The 27,691-nt window shown below is 38.9% G+C and overlaps 1 protein-coding gene across 3 annotated transcripts in view; it reads right to left on the bottom strand.

Moving 5' to 3' along the window:
* LOC149802655 (sodium- and chloride-dependent glycine transporter 1-like) overlaps positions 1–27,691 on the bottom strand; it is a 56,831-nt gene that overhangs the window by 18,648 nt on the left and 10,492 nt on the right. For 2 of the 3 annotated variants that reach the window (XM_089952017.1, XM_089952015.1), the window contains exons 2-3: positions 21,624–21,975; positions 5,980–6,132 (exon numbers count right to left, since the gene is read on the bottom strand). In XM_089952017.1, the coding sequence (XP_089808143.1) occupies positions 5,980–6,132; positions 21,624–21,975 (505 nt within the window). The remainder of the gene's footprint in view (positions 1–5,979; positions 6,133–21,623; positions 21,976–27,691) is intronic. The other variant, XM_089952018.1, reaches the window with a different exon arrangement.

Below are 27,691 nucleotides of genomic sequence, written 5' to 3'. Positions count from 1 at the left end.
CCAACATATTGCATGCTACATTTTTTACAGGTTATTAAATAAATCTCATCAGTTGATATGCAGTTAGTGTTTTCGCGTAGAGAAAATACCTCTTGTAATATTTTGTATTTATTACTGAGATTCAAAACCAATCACGCGACATTTAATACGAATGTCAATTGGTTTCCTAGCAAATTCTGAAAACAGGAAAGCAACTGGCGTGCTCTTTCTGAGTTTGTGATATAATTTAGGAATTAGGTGTGAACATTTTCAATAATCCGTGTATCTTTAAACCCCAAACTTCACATCCGTACAGCAAAATAGGTAGAACTTTGTGGTGGAACATTTGTAACGGTAAATCTAATGGAATGTGCAAGTTGTTTATTCTTTTGTTTAGAAGATACAAGGCTCAGTTTGCTTGTTGAAGATTGTTTAATAGCTTTTAATAATCTCCGATTTGGGGGTAAAATAATACCTAGGTATTTAAATTCCTCATAAATATAGATAGTATTTTCGCCCAATGTAAATTGAAACTGATTGCAAATACGCGATTTAAAAATTAATTATCTTTTTTGTCTTTGTTAATTTGACATTTACTTTTCAGATTTGGTCTACCCAAATAAACCATCCAAAGACATTGAGGGAAACTTGAAAAGAAACAACAGCAGGAAAGCATGCAGTCTGGTCCAAGTTCTAACAAGAACAAAACAACGGCGGGTTACCTCCTTACAGGACAAAGCCGGAAACTGCCTCACAGAAGAAAGAGATATTCTGGAACGATGGACAGAGTACTGCGCAGAACTTTACAACCACCGAGTCACAATAGATCCAGAGGTAGTAAACGTCCCTCCAGCAACTAACAATGACAACCGCCCTTTCATACGTGAAGAAGTAGAAGCCGCAGTGAGATCTCTGAAAAAGAGGAAGTCAGCAGGAGTGGACAACATCCCAGCAGAACTGATTCAAGCTGGGGGGGGGGGAGAGAAGCAATGACTAGCGCCATCACTAACATCTTCAACAAGTTCTGGCAAACAGGATTGTTGCCATCACAGAGAACCCCATCACTAATTATCACCCTCCCCAATGAAGGCAACTTGCAACAGTGCCAAACCCACCGTTCAATCAGTCTTATAAGCCATCCAAGCAAAGTCATGTTAAGCATACTGCTGACCAGACTAAAGCCACAGGCTAAAAAGATCATTGCCGAGGAGCATGCATGGTTCAGAGCAGGGTGCATCACAACAGAGCAGATCTTCAACCTCAGGATACTGGGTGAGAAGTAGATCCAACACCAGCAAGATCTGTACCACGTCTTCGTGGATTTCAAGAAGGCATTTGACAGGGTAGGGCATGCAGCCTTGTGGACGACCATGAGACTGTACAACATCAATACCAACTTCATCACAGTAATAGAGCAACTCTATGGCAAGGCTACCAGTGCAGTATACTTGAACGGCAGCATAGGGGACTGGTTCAGAACGACAGTCGCAGTCCGACATGTCTGTCTGCTCTCACCCACCATATTCAACATCGTTCTGGAGAGAATTATGGCCGACGCACTTGAAAAGCGTGAAGGGATGGTCAGCATTGGAGGCAGAACAATCATGTTTTGCCGACGATTTTGATGGACTAGCAGGAAATGAGCAAGAATTAACTAGCGTAGTAGAGAGCCTCGACAAAACCTCTGCAGCCTACGGCATGGAAATCAGTGCAGAGAAGACCAAAATGATGACCAACAACACCAAGGGCATCAGCACGGACAACAGGGTCAAAGGTACGAAGCTAGCAACAGTCAACAGCTTCAAGTTTTTGGTGGCAACTGTAACAGATGAAGGATCGATGCCTCAAGTACTCTCCAGTATTGCACTGACAACAGAAGCGCTGACAAAACTGAAGCCCATCTGGAACGACAAAAACATCGCACTGAGTTCAAGGGTCAGACTGATGCACTCACTGGTGATCTCCATAATTCTCTACGCCTGCGAATCATGGACCGTAAAATCTGACTTAGAGTAATGGATACAGGCCGCAGAGATGAGATGTTTCCGAAAGATCCTCGGTGTCACATACAAAGACAATGTCACCAATGACGAAATACGGCAAAGGATAAAACAAGCCATTAAGCCTAACGATAACCTCCTGATCACAGTGAAAAAACGTAAACTGTAGTGGTATGGGCATGTCTCACTATCATCAGGACTTGCCAAGACAATCATACAAGGCAGTGTAATGGATATAATATCCTTTTTCACTGCAGGGACTGGTAGTGTAATGGTTGTAATGTCCTTTTTCATTGCAGGGATCGGTAGTGTAATGGATATAATGTCCTTTTTGATTGCATGGATATGCAGTGTAAAGGTTGTAATGTCCTTTGTCATTGTAGGGATCAGTAGTGTAATGGATATAATGTCCTTTTTCATTGCAGGGATCAGGACTTGCCAAGACAATCATACAAGGCAGTGTACAAGGAATTGGAACGAGAGGCAGGCAAAGAAAGAGGTGGGAAGATAACATTCGAGAGTGGACAGGCTTGACATTGAGCGACACACTGAGAAAGGCGGAAAATTGAGAGAAATGGAGGAAACTGGTTGATCGGTCTTGTGTGGTGCCCCCAACAGTCTACCAGACTACGGGACTGATGATTATGATCATGAAAGAAATATTTAGCTTTCTTAGAAAGAGTCTGTATCAGTTTCAAATACAGTATCATCTGCAAGTAGTAAAATCAAATTTAAAGCACATTTCGGTGTCAGAACCTTCTGTTCCTAATGTATTCCAGTTCAATCATTTTCTTGTATGAAACACTCCAGATTGTTCAGAAACAGTGAAAATAATATCGGCGAAAGATTTTCACCTGTCTTAACACTTCAATGAACTTTATTTTTAAAAAACAGACAGACTATTGTCCATTAAATTTGACACAGTATGTGATATTTTTATATAAATTGAGAATAATTCTTAAACAAACTTGAAATTTATATGGTTCGTCGGTAATTTTCTCTAAAGACCCGCCCTCCAAACCGAAATATAATCTTTGCTAAAATCAATGAAGTAGCAAAATAATTGTTTCCGTTTCTAACTAACTAGAACAGCTAAGAATAGTAATCGGTCGGTAATTCTGGGGGTTTGATAGGATCTCTGCAATGCTTATACAATGGCCTTATGTCTTCAAGCCATGATTTTGGTATAAAACTATCTCAAGTATCAAGTTGAAAAAGGAGATTTACATCGGCATTAATAAATTTGATATGTTTTTAAATATTCATTGAGCATATCATCATTCGAGCGGGTTTTGTTATTGTTTTTATTTTTAAGATATTTAATGATTTCCTCAGTTATCGGATAATTCAGTACGTTATCATCGTTGTCAATGTCGATGTTACTGGGCATGTCTTCATCAATGTTCTCATTATAATCTTATCAAAAGGAAAATGGTGTAGCTACAAAGGTTTATTTTTAGATAGACTATTGTAGTTTTTACTGAGATCTTTAGAGCATAGGAAGCTTCTTTCGTCTGAATCGAGAACTATTTTCGATATACTTGAACAGATATTAATTGTGGTGTCTTTATCCCTCTCCGTTTTATCTGAAAGTGCAATCTGTATGTTTTTATGTAAACCGTGTACTTTTTCGGTATCACTGTTTTAATAAAGTCGCATTCATCCTACCTTCTATTCTTTATATCCACTACATTTTTAAGCGAGTCATTCTGATTCTTTGCAGTACCAGTGACTTTTACTTTAGTAGCCACAAGCGAATGACCGTCTAAATAGAGTCACGTTCATCAACATTAAAGTTGTCAAAGTACTTAAGAGTTTGATACTGGGTTTGACAGGAATAGTCAATAATGGCAAGTATATGAAGGAGACTGCCAATATTGAAGACTTGTATATGTATCGGTAGGCGACGTTTTGGTTCATGAGTAAAATAGAATAGCCATATACGGTTTTTTTTTATTTCCTGCTGTCATTGGTTTCCCCATACACCAACTGTCTTTTGATCCCTGCGAATTGAACAACTGTATATATTTTTGAAAGCGCCAACAACTGTTTCCAAGTAAAACTTGGGTATAATGACCGTCAAATGAGCCATTCCTCCGTTTTACAGCCATATGTAATCTATGACTCAGTAATGAAATTATTTTGTCATAGTGCACAAAATAAACTAAAACGGAGATATACGATGAATTTAAGTGAGGAGGATACAGTGATCATACGTTGAACAAAACTTTGGGAAACAACAACACATACGCGTATTCTACACTTTTTGTAAAATAATGCATATAAAATAACAATAATAATAATAATAATAACTAAATATATTCAGTACACGATATTTCTTCAAAAAACGATATTTAAATTGAGGTTACGTGTGTACATAAGCCAATTGTTACTTTTCATATAGGTGGTCGATATTGATAAATTTATTTAACACATATAGTATTAACCATGTTGCAAGTTTGGATTGGCATTTACTAATGTAAATTGTTCTTTCTCGCAACAGTTCTTCAAATAATTTAAATGGTTCATGTAGAGATGATTTATCAGCTACTGTTTGGGTAAAAATAGATCACCACCACAACAACACCATCCACTCACCGTTCCACCCCAAACAAAAAAAAGAAAAACAATTATATCATCATGTATCAAGCAATACATTTTGCTTGAGCATGCATTTTGAGTCTTGTTCTTCTTTCAAGAACTTATTTTTATCGTCCTCTTGCTTTAACATTCATCTTGGCATTTTAAAATCATTGTGTGAGTTTACTATTATTTTTCTAACTTCAACTCTACGTGGATTTTTCTTCATTTTAAAGTTACCTTTTTGGTGATTTGGCAATGGTCCAACCTATTGATCAAAGAGTATGGAAGAAGAAACCATTCGTTTGACAGGTCTAAATGTTTTAGATCGAATATTGCCTCTTGGTGGAATGGAAAATATGAGCAAGCAAGACTGTAGTTATGGAAGTGAAATTTTAGAGTTGTTTGGTTTCGAAATGAAATCTGGAAAATCCGATCAGTTAAGTCAGGAGAAGTAACACAACGTAAACATCCATTAGAGCCTTATCATTACACACACACATACACACACACACACACACACACACACACACACACACAAACACACACACACCATAACGATTTCTTGACAAATAAGAAATGCACGTTATTAACACCTAATTAACCATTTTCGGATGCAAGTTCTGATGACATGAACTTGAATAGATGAGTATAATCAAACAGAAATGATCTACCTGTGAAATTGGATACGCTGTGATATACATTTTCTATTTTATAATATAACAGCAAACACAGACTATGATATACATTTTCTATTTTATACTATAACAGCAAACACAGACTGTGATATACATTTTCTATTTTATACCATAACAGCAAACACTGACAGTAATATACATTTTCTATTGTATACTATAACAGCAAACATAATGACATATCCATTTTCTATTTTCTTCTTAAGTTAGAACATGTCTTTATCTCTCAAAAAAAAGAATGAAACCGTTTTAAAAATGATTCTAAAATAAATAGCAATATTTTCGAAGAGGAAATACTGGATAATTTGATAAAGACAAATTATGTAAGTCTTTCATGTTTACTCCTCTGAAATTGTGACCTAGCTTGTATAAATTTATAGGATCATAACACAACACTTCGGCCTCGAGTGGTCGAGTGGTCTAAAGCGCTCTCCGTTACGGATCACTGCCATCTCACCTATGTCTGCGTGGGTTCGAGTCTAGGATTCGGCCAATGTGGGTATGCGAGAAAGCTTGCCAGTAGCTTGTTGTGGGTCAGTGGTTCTTCCCAGGGTTTTCCCGGGTTCTTCCTCCACCATTAATACTGGCCACCATGCAGAGCCTAAAATGGCGTTAAACGCAACAACAACAACAACAACAACAACAACACAACACTTCAACAAAAATTCGAAATCGTGTGCATATATGTGTGTCTGCGTGCGAGAGAGAGAATGAGTTACACTCACGCGTGCACAATGGTGTATTCCACCAGTTTCCGCAGGTTGACCAGGTTATAGGGCTCGAGAAAGAGTGGTAGACAAAGTACAGTATCCAAGCCATAAGGATCCCATCATAAAATAGCACCACAAATGACATTGCAATCATTAGAATACCGAGCCCTTCAATGGAAAAGGACATTACAACAATAATAATACTAATCACTGCAATGGAAAAGGACATGACAACAATAATAATACTAATCACTGCAATGGAAAAGGACATTACAACAATAATAATACTAATCACTGCAATGGAAAAGGACATTACAATCATTGCACTACCGATCCCTTAATGGAAATGGACATTATATACATTACACTACCGATCCCTTAATGGAAAAGAACATTATATCCATTACACTACCGATCCCTTAATGGAAATGACATTACAACCATTACACTAACGATCCCTTAACGGAAAAGAACATTATATTCATTACACTACCGATCCCTGCAATGGAAAAGGACATTATATCCATTACACTACTGATCTCTTAATGGAAAAGAACATTATATCCATTACACTACCGATCCCTGCAATGGAAAAGGACATTATATTCATTACACTACCGATCCCTTAATGGAAATGACATTACAACCATTACACTAATGATCCCTTAATGGAAAAGAACATTATATCCATTACACTACCGATCCCTTAATGGAAAATGATATTACAACCATTACACTACCGATCTCTGCAATGGAAAAGGACATTACATCCATTACACTACCGATCCCTGCAATGGAAAAGGACATTATATCCATTACACTACCGATCCCTTAATGGAAAATGATATTACAACCATTACACTACCGATCCCTGCAATGAAAAAGGACATTACAACCGTTACACTACCGATCCCAGTAATGACAAAGGATATTACAACCGTTACACTGCCGATCCCTGCAATGAAAAAGGACATTATATCCATTACACTACCGATCCCTGCAATGACAAAGGACATCACAGGCATTACACCACCGAACCCTATAACAACAACAAGAACCATCACAATACATGTACCGAACCCTGAAATGAGAAAGGTCATTACACCCGTTAGGCTACCAGTCCCTGAAATGGGGAAAAGATATTACAATCATTACAATACAGGGTGTTATAGTGGGACAATATGTCTCAATCTTCCTTCAAAATAATGCATGTGATTTCTTTTTTTTTTTAACTAGCCAATGTCTTGCCACAATTGCGAAACCGAAAAACTAGACGTGATAGACATCGAATAAAATTAAAGGAAAATAAAAATACGTAAAAGATAATAAGTCTTATTTTGTTCGTAAGTAGCAAATAATATGATTATGACATTTTTGCAACATCATAAGGGCTGTTCATATGCTTTTGATTCTTGTTTAATTTTTTTGTTGGGGGGATATTGTTCGACAAATCGAGATACGATGCCTCTGGAGTAGTATACAAACACAATCTTGAGCATAATCGTAATTTTAGAATATTAGTTACCTATTCGTGTATTGGTACTAGAACACCCAAGCCCATTTCTATATTAGAACATTAATATTACATGGGATACATGCAAGGGGAATGAGACCAAAACCCAATATACTTTTAATATAAAAAAATTAATATTAACATCCTATGATAAGGGCAGGAGAACACAACCAACACACTTGTAGTATTAGAAAATTAATATTGCCATCTAGTATTGTATGGCAAATACACCCGAGGATACTTGTCGTTTTCTTTCTAAAACTATTATTACAGTCTTTTGTATAGGTACGAGGATGTCCCAAAGAAAGAACTCCAGTTTAAAAAGCAACAATGGAAACACAACGAACACACTGGTTGTTGTTAAAATACATCCAACACACTCGAATCCCTAAATAGCACTCTAATCTATTAATTGAACATTACTAATAGTAGGAACGTGTTCGCATGTTGTGTTTTCCTTGTTTTGTTAAAGAAGAGTTGTTCCTTTGCAAAATACTCGTACGCCTACAGGATATCATAATACACAGATAATTGTACAAGGTGTACTTCTTGTATTCATATATCTCTAAAAGAGATATTTAAAAGTTAGAAAATAGTGCGTGTTATAATGGTTGTATTCTCATACCTCTTCTGATAATAAATATAGAAGAAACACAACAGAGATTTTAGGTTTTAATAGATGTTATTACTAACTCCATAATATTACTACGTTTACCCCGTTCGTCACACGTGAGTGCATGCCCTTTGTGCTCCAAAGGGCATGCACTCACGTGTGACGAACGGGGTAAAAGTAGTAATATTATGGAGTTAGTTGCCCATAAACACTAAAACATAATCACGCCGACAACCAATCTTCCAACCATATCCTCAGCGAGTCTCATATATTTGGTATGGTACATATTGGTTAATAATTTGGGACAAAGGGGATCTGTAGTCGTTTACTATAAGGATTGTTTACAAAGTCAAAATACATAGCTTACTGGTGTGCTTGAGTATGGATCTCAAACAATGTTTACTGTACTGATATTTTATTATCAAACACGTATTTGTGAACGTGAAACGTAACGAAATTAGTTTTCTGGTAACACCGGCTACGCTGGTTACTATTGTGAACACCATTACACCAAGGCCAAACAGTGGTTGCCGTGGCAAGTACACAAATAGCATCTACAACCTTACATATACACGTATATTCCAATAGCAACGCGGTTCTCTTGGTGATTTCAAATCGTAGCTGTTGTTCCGCTTCGATTATATTTTCGTGTCAATAACATTGAGGGTCCATCATAATTCTTCTAATAATAATATGATCGTGAAATAAAATTGTTCGACATGCTGTCGTTGTTCAGGTGCAGGACGCATGCGTACTTCTAAACAATTACCTTCTTTTGCTGATACAATGCCAGCCGATGATAGAATATATCTGCCTGGGGAATATTTAAGTCTCCTGCAACTGTGCGTTGTGGGGACCCGCTACCACGTTCATATCGAAGCCTTTTAATTGCTCCTATGTTTAGTGTCTTAAACGATCATTTTGTTTTTCGCCCAAGAATTGTTGTACGGACAAGTGCGCATAGTGTATACGAGGGTTGGTTAACACGGTTTTCATACAGAATTGCATCAACAAGTAGAAAAAATCACTATTATTGTTTGAATTACTGGTCAGTCGATCCCACAACACGTCAGTAAGTTCTGCTAATGGAAGGCAATTTGCTTATTCCTTATTCGTTTACGAGATGATATATGGCCTTCAATCGCCTTTTTCAAACCCATGCCGTTCCGATTGCCTGAAACGCAGCCCCCTTTGCAACCGCAGGAGCCGTAGCAGCTAACAACGCTGGAACGGCCGCAGGGAATGGAAATATTCCACCGGTATTTTGCATTTGGTTCGCCTCGTACTTGGAAACGTTAATATTACTAAGGTGTTACTCTGTTTGGCAACGTTAAGCTGATTAAATTGTATTTGGGTCAACCATAATGAGTAACTTCCAGTACTTTGTGATTGAAAAAGCCTTAATGTAAGCCCGCAATCGTTTTGTATTTTGCTCCTTATTTTCACAGCCTGGTTGTGGATAAGATCCACTTTAGACCCGTGATAATACATTATAAGTTTAGCTGAAAACGTAACAAGTTCAATTACTAGTTTGACAAAACCTTACTAGATTTCCACTGGTGCGTCAATAACCCTCATTCGACCACCTACAACTTCCAACAACAGAAAGAATCACAGCAATGCTTATGTAATTGTTCAGAGCAGGCGGAGCAGTAACACAAGCAGGAAAGTGTATATATACCGCAGACTGCTTACCAATCGCCAGATTTTACAACGAAAGCAATAAATCGAAGTCTTTTGGGAGAAATCCGCAGAACTGTGTCAACATTTTGAGTCACGTCCATGAATGATAACATCTTGTGATATGCATGAGAAACATGATTGTGGCCAAAATCAATACTTATTTCATCGGTGGGTTCCCGATGACCCTTCAGCCGCAGGAAAATCTTCAGACACTCCTAAATTGTCAAATATCATTTTAGTACGGACCTGGCCACGACTTTTCAGAGTTACGTCTTGAAATACTATGAATGCATTATAGCGATGACGGGTGTCCAGAATTATTGAACAATAACAAACGTATTTCTGCATCCATTATAATGATAATTAAATACATCCATAATGTTAATTTCGATAATATAATTTCACGTAATCATCACTGTAACAGGAAAACCCGATAAAATAGTTGTAACAATGTCAATATTCCTCAAACATACTTAGGTTCCGTTTATATCAATGAAATATTGTACACTGCTAAACATTATGAGCTATTTTAGCAAATCCAACCTTGTCAACGCGATGGTAATTGGTTTTAATGGCGATGTTTTAGACACGTTTTCCGTCAATTTCCAATAAAACTTCACACGGGAGAAATTACTGTGACGATTCATGTACTTGTAACTCTGTTCAGTCTTTAAGGTTTGCATTTTTAATCAGGAACGAATGATAGTGAACATTGTTTTTGATTCGATCTAACGTCAAAGGCGCGTCAAAGTCTAATATAGAATCGGATAGTTCCTCAAATTTTGCCATTATTTATACATTATCGGTTTCATCTAATACCTTTTTCTGAGACGGTTTTCCAGTCCAGTTTTCATCACTTCAGTTGAGTCCTGGTCAAGACATATTGGTGGATGGATAACTGCAAAACATCTGACTCCAACGTATCAAAATTCGCATGGAACTTTTCAGAAATTTGTGTTGCCTTTCACTTAATGTCACTGAAAACAATGGTTTTCACGGAAATGTTTAAACACTCAAATATCGCGTAAATTACTTATTTTCCTCTTATGTTGCACCTCGGCGAATTTCAAAGCATTTTTACCGGGTCTAGTATGAGTATAGGCTGAGGATTTCAACTGACTAAAAAATTACGGACACTCATGTTCTCAACTAAAAGATTTTAGAGAAACAACTGTTGCCTGAAAACTAAATGCAGGCAACGGTTGCATGCAATCCGTGTACATTTATTCTTGCTGTGTTGGGTAAGCAACCAGGAAAGACTCTTGATTCATGACTAATGAGATTGCGACTCTGACCATTCATAATAATTGTCAATAACAAATGAATCTGAGCCCGCCCATGCGATGTTTTACTTTGTATATGTGGGGATAATGCAGGAGCATACAAACATTTGTTCCAAGCGAACACATTATCAGCGATACTTGGATTAAGTTCTTCAGACTTTCTGGTCTTAGTGACCCGAGCCCGAAATTTTATTTCGACAAAATTGAGTTGATTCATATATTGCTGGTATTTCCGCGGCTGGTTTGTGTTGTCGCCCGCGGGATGTGAAGCTGTTGCTGGTGCCTATGCAAAGCAAGCGAGTTGAGAGTATTCATAATGACAAGTTCGGCCACACAGTTCTTTTTTTAAAAGGCATGTACCTTTCACATTGATTGAGTCCTAATATATATATATATATATATATATATATATATATATATATATATATATATATATATATATATATATATATATATATATATATATATATATATATATATATATGTATATGTATATATATATATATATATATATATATATATATATATATATATATGCAATAAACTGACAACGAACACTGCGAAACTAGTATCTAGCTAGCCTGACTGTTTAATGAGTCTTTTTCAAAAGCAAAAGACAAAACATAGTCAAGACAAACAAATGTTTTATTTGTTTGTCTTGTCTATGTTTTGTATTTGCCTTTGAAAAAGACTCATTAAAGTGTCGACAGCGCTCATGCTGGCTAGATACTAGTTTTGCACTGTTCGTTGTCAGTTTATCGCATTTATCTTAATCAATCCCTGACACATGCGATCCCTCGCTGGATCCAGTGCACTTGAAAGGATTGTTATTCGCCATATGATTTGTATTCTTTATATATATATATATAGCATGAAATATTGTTTTTCTATCCCCTCATTTTACATGCAAGAATCTCAAGAGTACTGTATTCCTGGTGTTGAATTTGAAATTACCTATAATTATTTTACCATCCTTAAGTATTGCCTACATTAGTTCTTTATCTTCACATCAAAGAGCAATGTCAACATTTCATGGAGTCTTGTATCGTTTCTTCATATATTTTGTTATTACAAATTAATTAATTGGTATGCATAACTCTGACTGCCATTACTTTTTATGCTGAAACCATTTGATAATATTTATTGGTACTGGATGGACTATATTTGAAAATTATCTCATCGTTACCTTATTCGCTGCTCACTTAGTTATATACAATGGATGACCTACTCAACGTCAGCGACTTTATTGTTTCATGCAAAATATCATATAATGACTTTTCACTTTTTTCCTCATAAGACTGGCCAAGTCTAAGTCGTTGCGCTTCCAAGATAATTCCTATATCAATTCAATTATAAAGAAGCTACGGTAGCGTCTTTGAAAAGTCAAAACTCTTTTGGGCCTCTTTTTCAAACATGCATGATGCATTTACACGAAACAGCGACTTAATATTTTCTGTAACGTTAGATGCTCTCTACTGGTAATATGGTCCGAAAATTTGATATATTCATAAATTCTTTCGAAATAATATATACATCAATCTGTGAATTTTGTTCATTTATATAATATACCGCTCTAATTATTTAATATGAAATTCTCACACAATCTCTTTCACAGTGAATAAACATAAAATAAAATACATCAACAAAAAATGTTTTCAATGGAATACGCAATATAATGGTGACCAATAATCATACCTGCAGTAGTATTTATCTGCGTAGAAAAGAAAACTCAATATATGTAGTGTAGTCCCAATCAAACATATAGGCCTTAATACCAGAAGATTTAGATTACCAAAATCTTTACATACCGACTGCGCACAAGTAAGAAATCATTAAATTAAACATATACAAAACATCTATGAATATTTCACTCCGTAATAAACGCTATATTAAACATTGTTTGCGACCCATACTTAAGCACACTAAGAAGCTATATATTTTTGACTTCTTATAAAAAGTCGTTCGAGTAAACGACTGCAGTTCACCTTTATCCCACCCTAACGTACTAATATGAATCACAGCAACTGTCCGAGTTTCATTGCAACGTCGGTGGCAACCTTTTTATGCAGGGTTGCATCTAGGATTTGATAAATGTGGGTACTTGCCCCCAATGAATCTGAAAAAGGGGGCCAACGTAGCCATAAGGGTGGGGCTTCCAGTATGGTGTAAAAACAAAACTCAATGTATTCAAAAATAGCAAGAATAATAAGTGCATTAAATGCATCTCATGTCTTTTGTATATTAAAGTATAACACTTAAAACTAAAATCAAAGTCTTATGTTTTCTAATAACAATATTCTATCTACACACTAACCATTAAATAATCAAACCATAGACTACAAATAGTGTCATTCTTCTGGCCAATCTTAAAAAAGTGTTATGTGCTTCCTGCGTATCACATACTCAGTTGTGATTGGTTACAAATCCAAACTAAGAAAGATTAGAAGAGCACATATTTTCCTTTAATGGACGACAAAAAATAATTTTTATGGAAAAGTCCAAAGTTCAAAATGAATTAGGGAAAGTATATATACAGTTTCTACAACAGTTAACTCTTAACTGGAACAGATATACATCTGCATCCAGACAGACTGCAGTTGTGACTATGCAAATATGATCACTATTCCTAACAGCTTTCTGTTCTTCCTCATCTTCCACTCTACCAATGCTTTGTTAAAGTTGAAGTATCTGAGAGGAAGTCCTACAATTGAAATCCTGAGTCCGTTGAGACCCCTTCTTACAGACAGCTTCTTCTTGCAGTTTTGGTTCAATTTCGATAGCTTTATCCTCTCTTACAGTCAGAGTTTTGGTATGTCATAGCCATTGCCACAGATGCTAATTGAAGAAGATTTGGAAATGTGTCTGCATGATGTTGATGTACAATCTGCCAGAGTTCGCAGACTTTGTCACTAAGGTACATTTATGTTTTAATAATAGTCTTAGAAAGAAACCACTCTGCCAAAACATGTTTTGGGTCACTCAAGGGGTACTGATAGCTTTTTTGATTTCTTCTCCTAACCAAAATGATCACAGAGAATTTTTATCTGGTCATAACCATACATTTCTTGTTCTACAGAAGATAGGAATGTGAGGCTACGTTGACCAAGAACCTCAAGAAACGTTGCCACCTGTGTGCTGCTCTTTGTTTGCCAATCTTGCAGTCATCTCCACCTGCAAATTTGTAACAAACTCGTGGCGAAGGTTAGATACATCATCTGAAACTTTTTTCAATGTGCTCCTGTGTAACTTGAGTTCAACACCATTGTAAGTGATTTAAGTTTTGTCTCCATCCTTAGATGGTTTCAATTTTTCAGACATACAAGTCTGGTGATAGGTTCTTCCCGTGTCTGCTTTCTGTAAGGCATAATTCAAAATATCAAGTGACAGCTGCTATAACCAAGTCATATTTCTGTAAAAGCATATTTAGCTGTGCTGAGGGAGGTATGATATCCATCATAATATTCATGCATGGGTTTCAAGGGTTGTTATTGTTGGGGGAAGATGTGAGAGATAAGCACCCACTTCCCTTGGAAATGTCCCAATGGCTTGCGTCTGATAGAGCCTCTGACAGCCAAATCCAGCTCCAGGTCTTGACGAGTGGCTTAAATAAGCCCGGTGGAACCTGTTTAAACTGACTGAAGAAGAGATGACAGGCGAGTTTCTGGTGCCTCAAAAGCAGACTCTTTGGGCAGATGGGGCTCATTAACCTTGCGTGGTCGCCCATCTAGGGGAAGTTAACTCCGACTTCAAACATTCGCTGCCATGCGACTATCCCCTCTCATGGGAAAGGCTAAGGGAGTAAACCCTAACAGAAAATCCGGAGACGGAGTCCCTAAGGCGACTTGGCATTGCTTTCATTGTGATCTCGGCAACTCCAGCGACGTCGCTGGTGACATGACGTATCGACTTGTCCTTTCCCTTGGATCCAACAGCTGTGTGGAGAGGGGAAATCAGCTGCAAGGAAAACAGTTGATTCTCCATATCACCCTGCCCAGGCCTGCGCCCAGGAGAGAGCACTCTAGCTTCGCTTCACAGCGTCGACACAACACGGGAATCAGCAGTTTACCGGTTATAAGTCACCGCTCGATTGGCGTAGAGTCAGACGCCAGGGGTTGCTTCCGACGGTTGGAGAGATCAACAGGTCTCATTGGAAAGCCACCACCCGCCTCAAGCTGGACATCCTCAGCCATTAAGGTGACGTCCCGCCAAAGTTCGTCTGCCTCGCTGGGTACGGAGGGCTTAAGGTACGCGAGTACCTGATAAGCAGACTGCAATTACTGCACCAAGAGATAACAAAAGAAAACCAGCAAGGAAACCTCCAATCATCAAACCAGGTACCTGAAATGTCCGGACTATGCTGACTGGGCTCTGAGATGATCTGCAGGCAATCAGCGATGTTCTAAAGACTTCAGGCATCAACGACGAATATGCAAGACTGCATGTCGACATTGCCACACTACAGAAGACACGGCTACTAGATTCCGGGTCCCTTAGAGAAAAGAACTACTCATTCTTCTGGCAAGGAAAGAGCGCCGACGAAGCCAGAGAGTTTAGTGTTGGATTCGCCGTCAGGAACTCTCTTCTGGGGATGATATAACACTACCAACAAGAAAACGGAAGACTGCGATCCCTCTGCCTTCACAGCAAAACGGAGCCTGTCAGCCTGATCAGCGTTTACGCTCCCTCACTAAGCACCACCGCAGACACCAAGGATGAGTTCTGCGACGAGTTAAACTCGCTCATCGACAAAATTGCCAAGGAAGAGAACTTGATATTACTGGGCGACTTCAATGTTATAGTGGGCGCCGATCATGACTCTTGGCCTTCCTGTCTTGGCAAGTTCAGCATTGAGAATATGAATGAGAACGGTCAGTGACTCATAGAGATGTGCAAGTACCTCGTCCTCAGCATCACCAATTCATTCTTTCAGACAAAGCTATAGCATAAAATGTCTTGGATACATCCCCGGTCCAAACACTGGCACCAGCTGGACATGATCATTACGAGACGGTCTGCCATGAATGTTGTGCTTCTTATCCGTATCTTCACCAACGCTGACTGCGACACTGACCATTCGCTGGTGTGCTGAAAAACGAAGCTTCAGGCAAAGAAGATGCACCACTCTAGGCAAGTGGGTAAACCATACATTAATGTGAGGAAGACGCCATATCCTGACAAGGTTGTGGAATTCGCGTATGCCCTCTTGATTCAGAACCTCTCAACGGCCGTACCAAAGAGAGATGGGATCACATCAGAGAGTCTGTGTACAGCACAGCCACACGGATCTTTGGTAAGAAGCAGTCAAAGAACAACGACTGGTTTGAGGCTACCTCCGCCATACTCATGACAGCCATAGATGAGCGTCGCAGTGCTCACCTGGAATACAAGCGATCCCCCTGCCAGAAGACAATACAAACATACAGGTCTACCAGACGCAAAGTGCAGAGGTTAGCAGTGTGCCAGTGAATACTGGCTTTAGCTCTGTCAGAGCATCCAGTAAGCAGCAGATATTGGAAACATCAGAGGCATGTATGATGTCATAAAGAAAGCAATGGTCCCATGAAGAAAATGAAAGAACCACTGAACTCTGCTGCAGGCGATATTATCCACGACAAGGTCAAGCAGATGGAGCGTTGGGTGGAATACTATTCTGTACTGTACTCCAGAGAAAACAAAGTGAACAATGATGCCTCCATCGCTATTGAAAACCACCCTCTCATGATTGAACTGGAAGAGAAACCTACTGAGGCAGAACTAATGAAGGCCTTAGAGAAACTGTTATTAGGTAAATCTCCAGGGAAGGATGACATTCCAGCAGAAGTCATCAAGTGCAGCTGAATCGTGCTGCTCACACACTTTCATGACCTTCTCTGCCAGTGCTGAGATGAGGGTGCAGTGCCTCAGGACATGAGAGACAACAACATCATAACCCTAGCCAAGGACAAAGGCGACAGAAGTGACGGGAACAACTACAAGGGCGTATCCCTTCTCAGTGTATCCAGAGTCGTAGTGCGGGTTCCGCGCAGAGAGGTCCACAAACGACATGATCTTTTCCGTCAGGCAACTGCGGAAGACATCCAGAGAACAGCACTGACCCAGTCTTCCTGGCATTAATAGACCTCACCAATGCATTCCATCTGGTCAGCAGATACGGACTCTTCACAATCCTGGCGAAGATTTTATGCCCTCCAAAGCTGCTAATCATGTTCCAGTCCTTCCACGATGACATGAAAGACACAGTGCAGTAGGATGGCTCAACGTCCGACCCCTTCGACATTCTCAGCAGAGTGAAACAGGGCTGAGTCCTTGCCCCCACGCTTTTCGGCATCTTCTGCGATGTCCTGCACAAGCATGCCTGTGTGAAGTCCACAGAAGGGATCTACCTGCACACACGATCAGACGACAGACTGTTCGACCTGGCACGACTGAAGGCATAGAGGAAAGTGCGTGAATCATCCATCAGGGACATGCTCTTCGCAGGCGATATTACTCTAGCCACTCACACAGAAGATGAGCTACAGCACCTGACGAATCGCTTTGCTAAAGCATGCGATGAGTTTGGGTTCACCATCAGCTTAAAGAAACAAGACGTGATGGCTCAGGACGCGGTACCCCAAGCATCATCATCAACAACTACGAACTTGGGGTTGTCAGTCAGTTCACGTACATCTGCTCTACCATCACCAACAATATCTCGCTCAATGCTGAGTTCAAGAAGCGGATTGGAAAGTCATCAACAAGTCTCTCCAGGTTGTCTCGGAGAGTGTGGAACAACAGAATGCTGACCCTGAACACTAAGATCTCCGTGTACCGTACCTGCGTGCTAAGTACTCTCCTGTACGTTAGTGAAACCTGGACTCTGTAGGCTCACAAGAGAAAAGACTGAGCGCCTTTCACATGCGATACCTACGACGCATACTCGGGATCAACTAGAGTAATCGAGTAACAACCAACGAGGTGCTTGAACGTGCCAAGATTCTCAGAATGGACACACTCCTCCGCCAACGTCGCATGAGATGGCTGGGCCATGTACGTCGGATGGATGACAGGCGAATCCCCAAAGACCTTCTTTATTCGAAACTTGCCTCTGGCAAAAGGTCGATCGGACGGCCACATCTCCGCTTCAGTGGTGCCTGTAAGCGTGACATGAAAGCCCTCGACATTGATTTCAACACCTGGGAAATGTTTGCTCTAGATAGGACCAGCTGGCGACACGCTCTGATCACTGGCATGAAAGCCGGCGAGAAAAGGCTACGCTTGCTAGCTGATGAGAAGCGATCTCAGAGGAAGAAGAAGCAGCTCAAACCCACACCCGACTCAACTTTTAAGTTTAGCAAGGACTGCCACTCCCATGTTGGGCTCCATAGCCACAGCAGACGTTGCACAACCACCAACCGGGAACATCTCTCATGGGCGCACTTCCATCGTCTCTCGAGACTAACGGATTCCAACCATTCATGCATGCCACACATCTGTAGTTTATTAGTTTATTCAATAAGTCTTGACACTCTTTTGTCTTGTTATTCTTTTCTAAATAATTCACGAGAGCACCTCAGCTTTGACAAATTGCATATAGTGCATCATAAAATGTCAGCAATCTTATTTCATGCACCTCTTTGACTTAAAATTGTGGACAGTCCAGAACGTTCTGGATTTGCTTCAGTTGAGCTATTCTGTTGGCAGATTTATTGAAAAAAATAGTATAGGTCTTTAACTGTACCTTCTAAGGTTTCCTTGAGGTACGGAATGTTTTTTGATGCATGAGAGGTAAACAAATTCAAACTATGAGCCATACAATGAATGCTGATCAAATGAGGGCTTTTCTCCATGAACCGTGTTGCTACACCACTTTTGAGACCTGTAATCACTAATGTCCCATCACAGCCAAACCCAACAACTTTTTCAAGAGAAATCTTCTTTTCCATGAAGTGGACAACTCCTTTAAAAAGAACTTCAATATTGTGCGATTGGCCTTCCATTGACACATTACCAAGAAAATGAGTTGTAGAAACAAACTTAGTTGGTTCAATTATTCTGGTATATATGACCAGCTTCTTTGTATTTGAAATGTCTTTACTCTCATCAGTTAAGATGCTAATGAATGGACTACATCATACGTTCTGCATTAACTAAGATTATATCACTATTGCTATGTAATCCTCGATGATAAATCAAAGTATAAAAGTATTTTATTATTATTATTTTATAATTATTATTATTGATCAAGTATTTGAGAAATGTTAAACAATATATATATTGTTTTTAAAAACACAAAACAAAATGACCAAAATCAGATAAAATTGCGCAAAAACCTTAACCTAAGACCATGAAGTGATAATTCGGTCGTTTGAAGAAATCCCGTCAAGGTGTTTAAATGCTAAAATAATATGGCACTACAGTCTCTCTCTCTCTCTCTCTCTCTCTCTCTCTCTCTCTCTGTTAATTAAAGTCATTCAGTTATAGTAATGAAGGAAGTGGTTATGCCTGTATGTATACGACGATTTTAAAAACAAAAAATGTTGGTATTATATACATCTTTGATGGATCCCTACTTATGCATAGTGCTGAAATAAGCAGATCAGGGTCAATGTCGTTTGCTGTAATGATCATCACAGCAAATAGTAATAATAACTTATTTACTAAAGCATTATATAAGTTTCAAGCGTTGGGATTGGCTGACTACTGTACTGTATCACGATGTTGACAGAAAGTCCTTACATACTCAGGAAAATATTCAAACAACAGCGACTGTATCATCATTTAAAACACAGAAAAGCTCGTTACAATGATACTGAAATGTGACATGTCTAGACAGGAAAGAATATCATGAAAAAAGAAACAGGCACCAATAGTGCAGATGGATTAAAAATGAAAAACGTTACCCACCATTAAACGTTGACAGGAAGTTATGACGACAAGCTACCGAATGCAATTTCATTGGCCGATCACGATGCTAGGTGCTTTTCTTAGTAACACAGGGATCCCTCAAGGTATGCACTGATCTAATTTTCAATCGGAAAAATGTAAATAAAAGAACACCTGAATTTCCTCTACAGAAGCCCTTGACGAATATGTTGCGCTTCCACCTATTCTCATGTTCCCAGCAACACCCAGAAAGTCAAACAAATCCAAGTGAGCCATATTTTAGAGAAGCAATACTCTCCTTCGCCAAGTAATAAGCAACTGACATAGCATGAATAATTGATTCAGATTTCTTGCTGACAGCTGTCATGCATGTAGTTTTAAGATTTTCACTTAGTTTCAAATCCTAAATAGCCTGTTTGTAAGCTAGTAATTCAATATGTCTGTCAAGGGTTGATGTCCTGAAATTAGCATTTCCAAGTGTGAAAGAATTTTGTTGCCAGTTTTTACACATCATCTGCAAAGCATCTCATTTTTTCATTCATTTCCAGCCATGGTCGATTTTGTTTCCAGTCTGAATTGAAAGAGTACTTAGATGGACCCTTAGTTTCACCGCCGCCATCTTTAAGCACATCATTACTAGCATCGTCCGATACGGAATTAGCCTGAGGAAGTGTTTGTTCGCTGGCATTGTGCCTATTGACAGAAACTTCTGCCCCGTGTCTGTTATTAGAAGCGTTACTGCTAAAATAATGTAAATGTGTCCGAGTTTTAACTGATTTCGCCCCTTAACACGTTGTCCCGCCAAGCCAGCCTCTGTATCATACGTGCTCTTCTGACCTTTCTTATTAATCAATCAGAATTGAGCAGATGACACACAAAAATAAGTGACGTATTGACAATTATACAAGCACAACATATTCGACGAGAATGACAACCGTGAATTTTACACCAGAAATTAAAAAAATAACACATTCTTCACAAAAAATGCACACAATTCTTATTCATTGCGCGATTTTACTTGCATATGATTAAATATCTTGCGCGAAATCTTAAATAGGAGGGGGATTTGTACCGTCGTGCGTCCTAGATGCAACCCTGTAAATGTGACCGGGTTTGCTTGCTGTTGGAGTGAAGATATTTTAATTGTTCACTGCTCACTGCGCACGCGATCACGTGTGATGATCAAGGTAAAATTAGTCAAACGACGGGTTATAGAACTTATTTATCTATCCCAGCTATCAAAATCTAAAAGCCCTAGTGTGATAATAGTTAAATCGTAGAAAGCATTACTGAGTGTGCTCAATCTTTCACTTTCTATACCACTTTATTGTCATTTAAGTCGCTCCTGAAGCTTTTTTAATCGCAACACCCCGAGTCAAAACAGTTTTGTTAGGGTCGTTCTATCTGTGTTTGTTAAACACCTACATTCTTTATGTCTCATTCAATAAATGTATTCTAACTGGGTAAGAGATCTGGGGTTAATTTTGATAAAAAGTTTAAAATCTATCAAAGATCGCATTTTAAATCGATACATTAGAATTACTATGTTAATGCAAAATCATTTTATTATTTTACCATTTTATTTTAATAGAAAGTAGCATCACTTTTATTTTCCATATTGCCAAAGACAGACGGAAAGAGGGGAGGATTCAAAATGTATAAACATGAAGCATGCATATATATTATGAGCTGTGGAACCTACCTCGAAATATGTTGCAGAGTTCAAAGGCACCTATTGCACTTTTGCCGGTAAATTGCCCCAGACATATCTCCATGTAGTATAGAGGTCCCCCACACAAGACGAGGAAAAACAAATATGGAATCAAGAAAGCCCCTCCGCCATTCCTCATGCACGTTGTCGGAAATCTCCAGACACTCCCGATTCCCACCGTATATCCTACGAGGGACAAAATGAACTCGACATGTTTTCTCCACGTTCCTCTATCGTTATTCTCCGTAAACTCCTCGTCACTTTTGGCTTTGTTAATAGACTCACCTCCATTTAAAATGTCTAATTCCGAATTTTCAGTCGTTTCTGGCATATCTTTGTATTTCTTTTCCGAAAACAAAATACAATAAATCAGATCGAATGTTATATCAGTTATTCTAAGTTGTTTTTCAATACGCTCTCGCCTACGGAGCTACAAATGTACTGTTGTACATAAATTTCACGCTGATTCGTTTTCTTTTAAGTGCTTTTAATATAATCAACACTCTAACATAGAGTACAATGTATAACCGAAAACGCTGTGAATTCGACTGATCATGATTTAGCTACTCAATGTAGATCCGACGATAAAACATGGGTCTGTATACTTGCTTGCAATTTACTTCCAAATCATATAGGTACTATATAATCTCACAATTGGAGTTGGAAGTAATAGTGTTGACACTCCCTGACAAGATCCATGCGATCACTATGTCTCTCACAGAACAATAAGCCTCCCATAAATACAAGCAAACACAAATGCACACAACCAGGGGTAAAGTACCCGTACACACCGCGATATACGGATATCTTTCCGCGAGGGAACAACGACAAGATGCATTCAGTCACACACACACACACACACACACACACATGAACCAGCCTAGGCAACGCTATATGCATCTGCGAAGTTAATTAAGCAAACTGTTCTTAAGGCATGCCAAATTATATGGTTGCCATATTCCGTGACACCATATTTCACAGTTACGAAACCCATTCCGCGTTGTTGCCTGATTCATAGATGTCTTTTCTTAGCAATATCGGCACATATATTTGGAAGGCATTATTGGTCTAAAGGGACTGTTGCTTTCGCACCATGAAGCAGTATTTTAAAACCTAACTGTACAAGAAATAATAAATAATGCTAAATAGTTATCACACAACTCAAACCATTATTTCTGACATCATTATACGCAGACTTGAAATTGTAAATGTAATAACTAGTGTTATGTATATTTAATTTGCATTGTTTGTTAGATTTTTTATTCATTATATGATGTTGGTTATGCAAAAGTGTATCTTATAGCTGACCTTTTGTAAAATTAAGATCATGGTTTACCTGACCAAAATCATTAATTCTTTTTATAATCGGTAAGCAACTAAAACATAGCTAATATTATTATATTTGAAAGTGGGATTAATATTATGAATATTATCAATAGAAGTCAACATATTTATCTTAGTCTGAGTCAAGTACACCATCATCTTAATTATAATTTTAGTAGCAGACCTTCTAATTATAACTTAGAGTTTCCTAGAAATGAACTTTTGGCCCTCGTCCGGGTACTCCTTTTGTGTCTTAGTTTTTATATAATCTTCTTTACGGGAAAAATTCGTTATTCCTGCAATAAAACCTGGGCAGAAATAATTTATATTGTATTCGGATTTTGATTATGTGAAATTATTTATTATTCTCTGGAGATACAAAGTGCTCTATATTATTTTTGGAAAAGATATATTAGCTGGGAAATATAGTGATTTCAAAGAAGGAAACCTTGGATTCTATTACTGTGATTCAACATAAGACCGTTGGCACATCATTACAATTCAGATCATTGGGACGGTAATACATTAGAGACGACAGGCTAATACAGACACATCAACACCGTTAGCGGAGGAAATTATTTGGAATAATACTCAAGATTATCGTGTTATTAATTCTATGATTTAATTTGAAATACTATAAGTTCTTTTTTATAGTGTAACTTTATATCCTAGACAAAAAAAATATTTCTTGAATGTCACACATCTTTTTGTTTCATATTTAAAGAAATATTCGTGCCCTTCCAAAAATTAACCAATACATCCCTTGAAACCATTATGTTCCCCGCCCAGTAATAGCAAAAAGCTCATGTTATGCCGATTTACAAGAAAGGAGAGAAAACGCTGTCGTCTAATTATTTACCAATTTATATTATGCTTGTATAAGGTATTTTTTTTATCTTAAAATAATCTATTCAGACATATATAAAAGTTCTTGTGCATGAAAATGATTTGATACTAATATATTTCTTCCAAGACGTTCAACAACTCGTGAAGTAAATTAACGTTCCTTGACATCACTAAAGATATGTATAGGGTGTGGTTTCACTGGTTATGTTATAAGTTTCAAAATATGTCATTGGATGTAAATTTCTGTCATGGTTTGAAAGCTAAAAATCCAACCAATTCTAGACAGTTTTCCATCGGACTACAGAACCATCAAAATATCAGCTATATATACTATGCATATGTCAACTTTGGAATATGTTTCAAGTTTGGAAAATTTGCTCTATGGATGATTCAGACAGATTAGAGGAAAAAATTCAGTTGGAAGCTGCACCCATTTATTGCTCTAGGGAGCTTAATTTACGCAGAAACTGGTTGGTAAACCCTAGCACAAAGAAGGAAAAAGAGATTATGCATATTGTTTTTTACTATAAATACCGAGGTATCTATCTAAAACAGGGGTCTTAAACACGCTGCCGCGATCTCATACGTCCCGTGAAGACGCTTCTGTGGCACGCAAAATGATTGGCTTAACAAGGTGTCATGAGGGATAACAAAGGTGGTGCGGCCCTTAGTCCATCGAAAATGCCCTCGTAAGATTCATCTCATTATCGTCTACGTAACTCACGACGCATCACCCAAGTCTCTACCAGACTTCGGTTGTGCTGTTGTTCTTCGTACGTCCTTTCTCAGCTTTCCGATTTGTCTTTGGAACTCTCTCCCTGAAGATATCCGATAGCTTCTGATCTTTATGACTTTGAAAAGGATTAATCTAATTCAGGAATGTATGGTTGCCAGGGAAAAGTAGCACCTCTGACAGCAATTCTTCCTCGGGGTAGTTTGCCCGTTTTGGTCCTCACCTATCACCAAGCTCTCACCTGTGGATCCAAGCAACTGCAGGCATGCGACAGTGGCAAACCTCGTCGACGGGTGGACCAAACCAGGTGTAGCTGGTGAGTCTTCAACTCTCACTGAGCTAGGGCCTCGCTTACCTGAGCATGGAAAGACAGTTCGGGCGGATTGGGTAGATGAGATCACCAGGAAGATTCATCGGCCGGAAAGGCGACTGTGCAACGTCGTGAGAAGAGGGCAGGACATGACAATGCACATAGGACGTACTGGTCATCCACTACAGCCAGGGAGGTATCCAGCCATGGCACTTTATCGTGCTACTGGACCCATGTTTCTGAGGCCGTGGGAGTAGGACAGCCCCTATGCAACGACTTTCGCACCTAAATATTTTTTACACACAGATTTGTTGTTCCAGTGGGCGTGACGAAGCGATGGGTGGAGATAACTGCTGGTAGTCGTAGTCAACATTCTGCACGCACGCGACAATTGGACCGATGGTCGCTCGTCTTTTTACTCAGGGCTGAAAAGGTTACTTAAACACTGCCTGTCTTATAGCATCTGACCAGCTTGCTGTGACTAGCATATCATCCCAAAGGCGGTCGAAACAATGCAAAGAGGAAAACAAATGCTTCGTTCTCTTAATCTGGAACGTCCGGACTTTTTGGGGAAAGGACGCCACCATAAGAATGACAGTTCCTTGCTCGCCATCTCATAGATTTTGATCCAATAAGTGAAAAATGCTCACAGGAGAGAGTATTCTGAATGAAGTCGAGGAGAATGCACTTTTGTCTTAAAGTGAAAAGTTGGAACTGAGACAAGGTTGCACGGTCTTGCTATAAGACATAGTCTGATGAAGGACATTCTCACCTTTCCAATTGGCATGTAATGAGCTCCTCAAGAAGCTGCGCTTCCCTCTATACAAGTCTTGTACACATTATTAGCAACGACGCTCCTACCCTCTCTAGCCCTGAAGAAACAAAGAACCAGTTCTATGAGGACTTAGACCAACTTATTAAAACAGCAAGGACCAGGGACAAACTGATTATCTTTAGAGACTTCAACTCCAGAGAGTTGGGAAAGTTAACAAAATCTGAAAGGGAATGCTTGGCTCACACGGAGTGGGGAAGCTGAACAACAATAGCTTGCTCCTCCTGAGCAAATGTGCTGAAAACATGCTGTACGTCAGCAACAACTCTATATTCCTGCAAGCGACAAGTACAAAACAATTTCGATGTCTCCAAGGTCCAAATGGTGTCATCTGGTAGACAACGTTATTGTAAGACAGAGTCACATGCAGGACGTCATTATCATGACCAAAGTACCAGTGGCTTATGTCAGCTCTGAGAAGTGGTGTCAATTTAGGAACGGCGTCACAGAAACAGCAAAGATCATTATGAGACAGAAGACATGCGTGCATCAGGACTGAACTGATGAAAACAACGAGCATATCACTCGACTAATTACACTGGACAACAAATTTTTACAAAAGTCATGTTACTGAAATAAAATTAGTCAATTCTTATCAATTTTTATGTGCTGAACACGAATATGACAGTCAAATTGCAAAATTGGCTCTAGTTTTTTTGTAATCTGCAAGAAATTAATGTTTACATAACGAAATGCATTCCAATAGTAAAAGGTCAACTGTAATAGCCTACCTATAAAAAATCAAGTCATTGACTACATCTTAGATTTCTTCGCCTGTCTCTTGTACAGCTGTTCGGGAGCATCTCTGAGGAGTGTCCAGCAGTAGTCAGCCAGCATTGTATTCGACCATTTTCCCTGGTATCTTTGTTCCATTGTTGCGATATCTTGATGAAAACGTTCGCCGTGTTCATCACTAACAATACCACAGTTGCTAGGAAAGAAATCCAAATGGGAATGAAGGAAGTGAATCTTTAGAGACATATTGCAGCCAAGTTTCTTATACTTCATCAACATGTCTTCTACTAGTTCCTTATAGTTTTCTGCCCTAACATTTCCGAGGAAGTTTGTAGAAACTAGGCGAAAAGCATTCCATGCTTGTTTCGCGTCACCTTCCAGCAAGTTGTTGAACCGGTCATCTTTGAAAAGCTCTCGAATCTGAGGACCCACAAAAACTCCCTCTTTAATCTTTGCTTCGCTGAGTCGAGGGAATTTTTCATGCAGGTATCGGAATGCTGGCAAAGTCCGGTCAATGGCTTTCACGAAGTTCTTCATCAAACCTAGTTTGATGTGAAGGGGTGGTAGCAAGATTTTCTGAGCCTCAACCAGAGCTGGGTGTTGGATATTCTTCTCTCCAATGGCTACATTCTGCCTGTGAGTCCATTCCTTCCTCATGTAGTGCATTTCCCTTGCTCGGCTATCCCACTCGCATAAGAAACACATGTATTTTGTATATCCTTGCTGCAGTCCCATTAAAAGGGCAACTACCTTCAAATCACCACAGAGGTGCCAGCTGTACTTGTTATACTCAATGGAATTCAGTAGCTGCCTTAAGTTATCGTATGTCTCTTTCATGTGGACAGCATACGCTACTGGAATAGATGGAAGAATGTTTCCATTGTGCAAAAGCACAGCCTTGAGACTCAGTTTCGAAGAGTCCACAAATAGTCTCCATTCTTGTGGGTCATGAGTGATTTTTAAAGCATTCATGAGGCCCTCAATATCGGAACAGAATATCAGATTATTTTCCTTTCTGAAGAAAGGCTCCAATTGCTGGTTTCGCTTTCGATATGCAGTAATTGTGACATCTTCTTCTAGAAGATTCCATTGTTGGAGTCTTGATCCTAGCAATTCTGCCTTGTTCTTTGATAAGTCCAAATCACGAATCAGGTCATTTAGTTCTTCCTGTGTTATTCTGTGTGGGGTTGATGATGCACCACAGTGAAAATCTGGATCACTGCATGCTGATGGACCAGGAGAAGAACAGGTCGACTCACCTTTGTCTTCGTCAGATGAAT

Source organism: Sinohyriopsis cumingii, chromosome 3 (assembly GCF_028554795.1).
Source record: "Sinohyriopsis cumingii isolate HCF-2022 chromosome 3, ASM2855479v2, whole genome shotgun sequence".
In the NCBI taxonomy this organism is placed as follows: domain Eukaryota; kingdom Metazoa; phylum Mollusca; class Bivalvia; order Unionida; family Unionidae; genus Sinohyriopsis; species Sinohyriopsis cumingii.
Note: the sequence above shows the minus strand (reverse complement) of the source record. Positions and strands in the feature narration are given on the sequence as shown.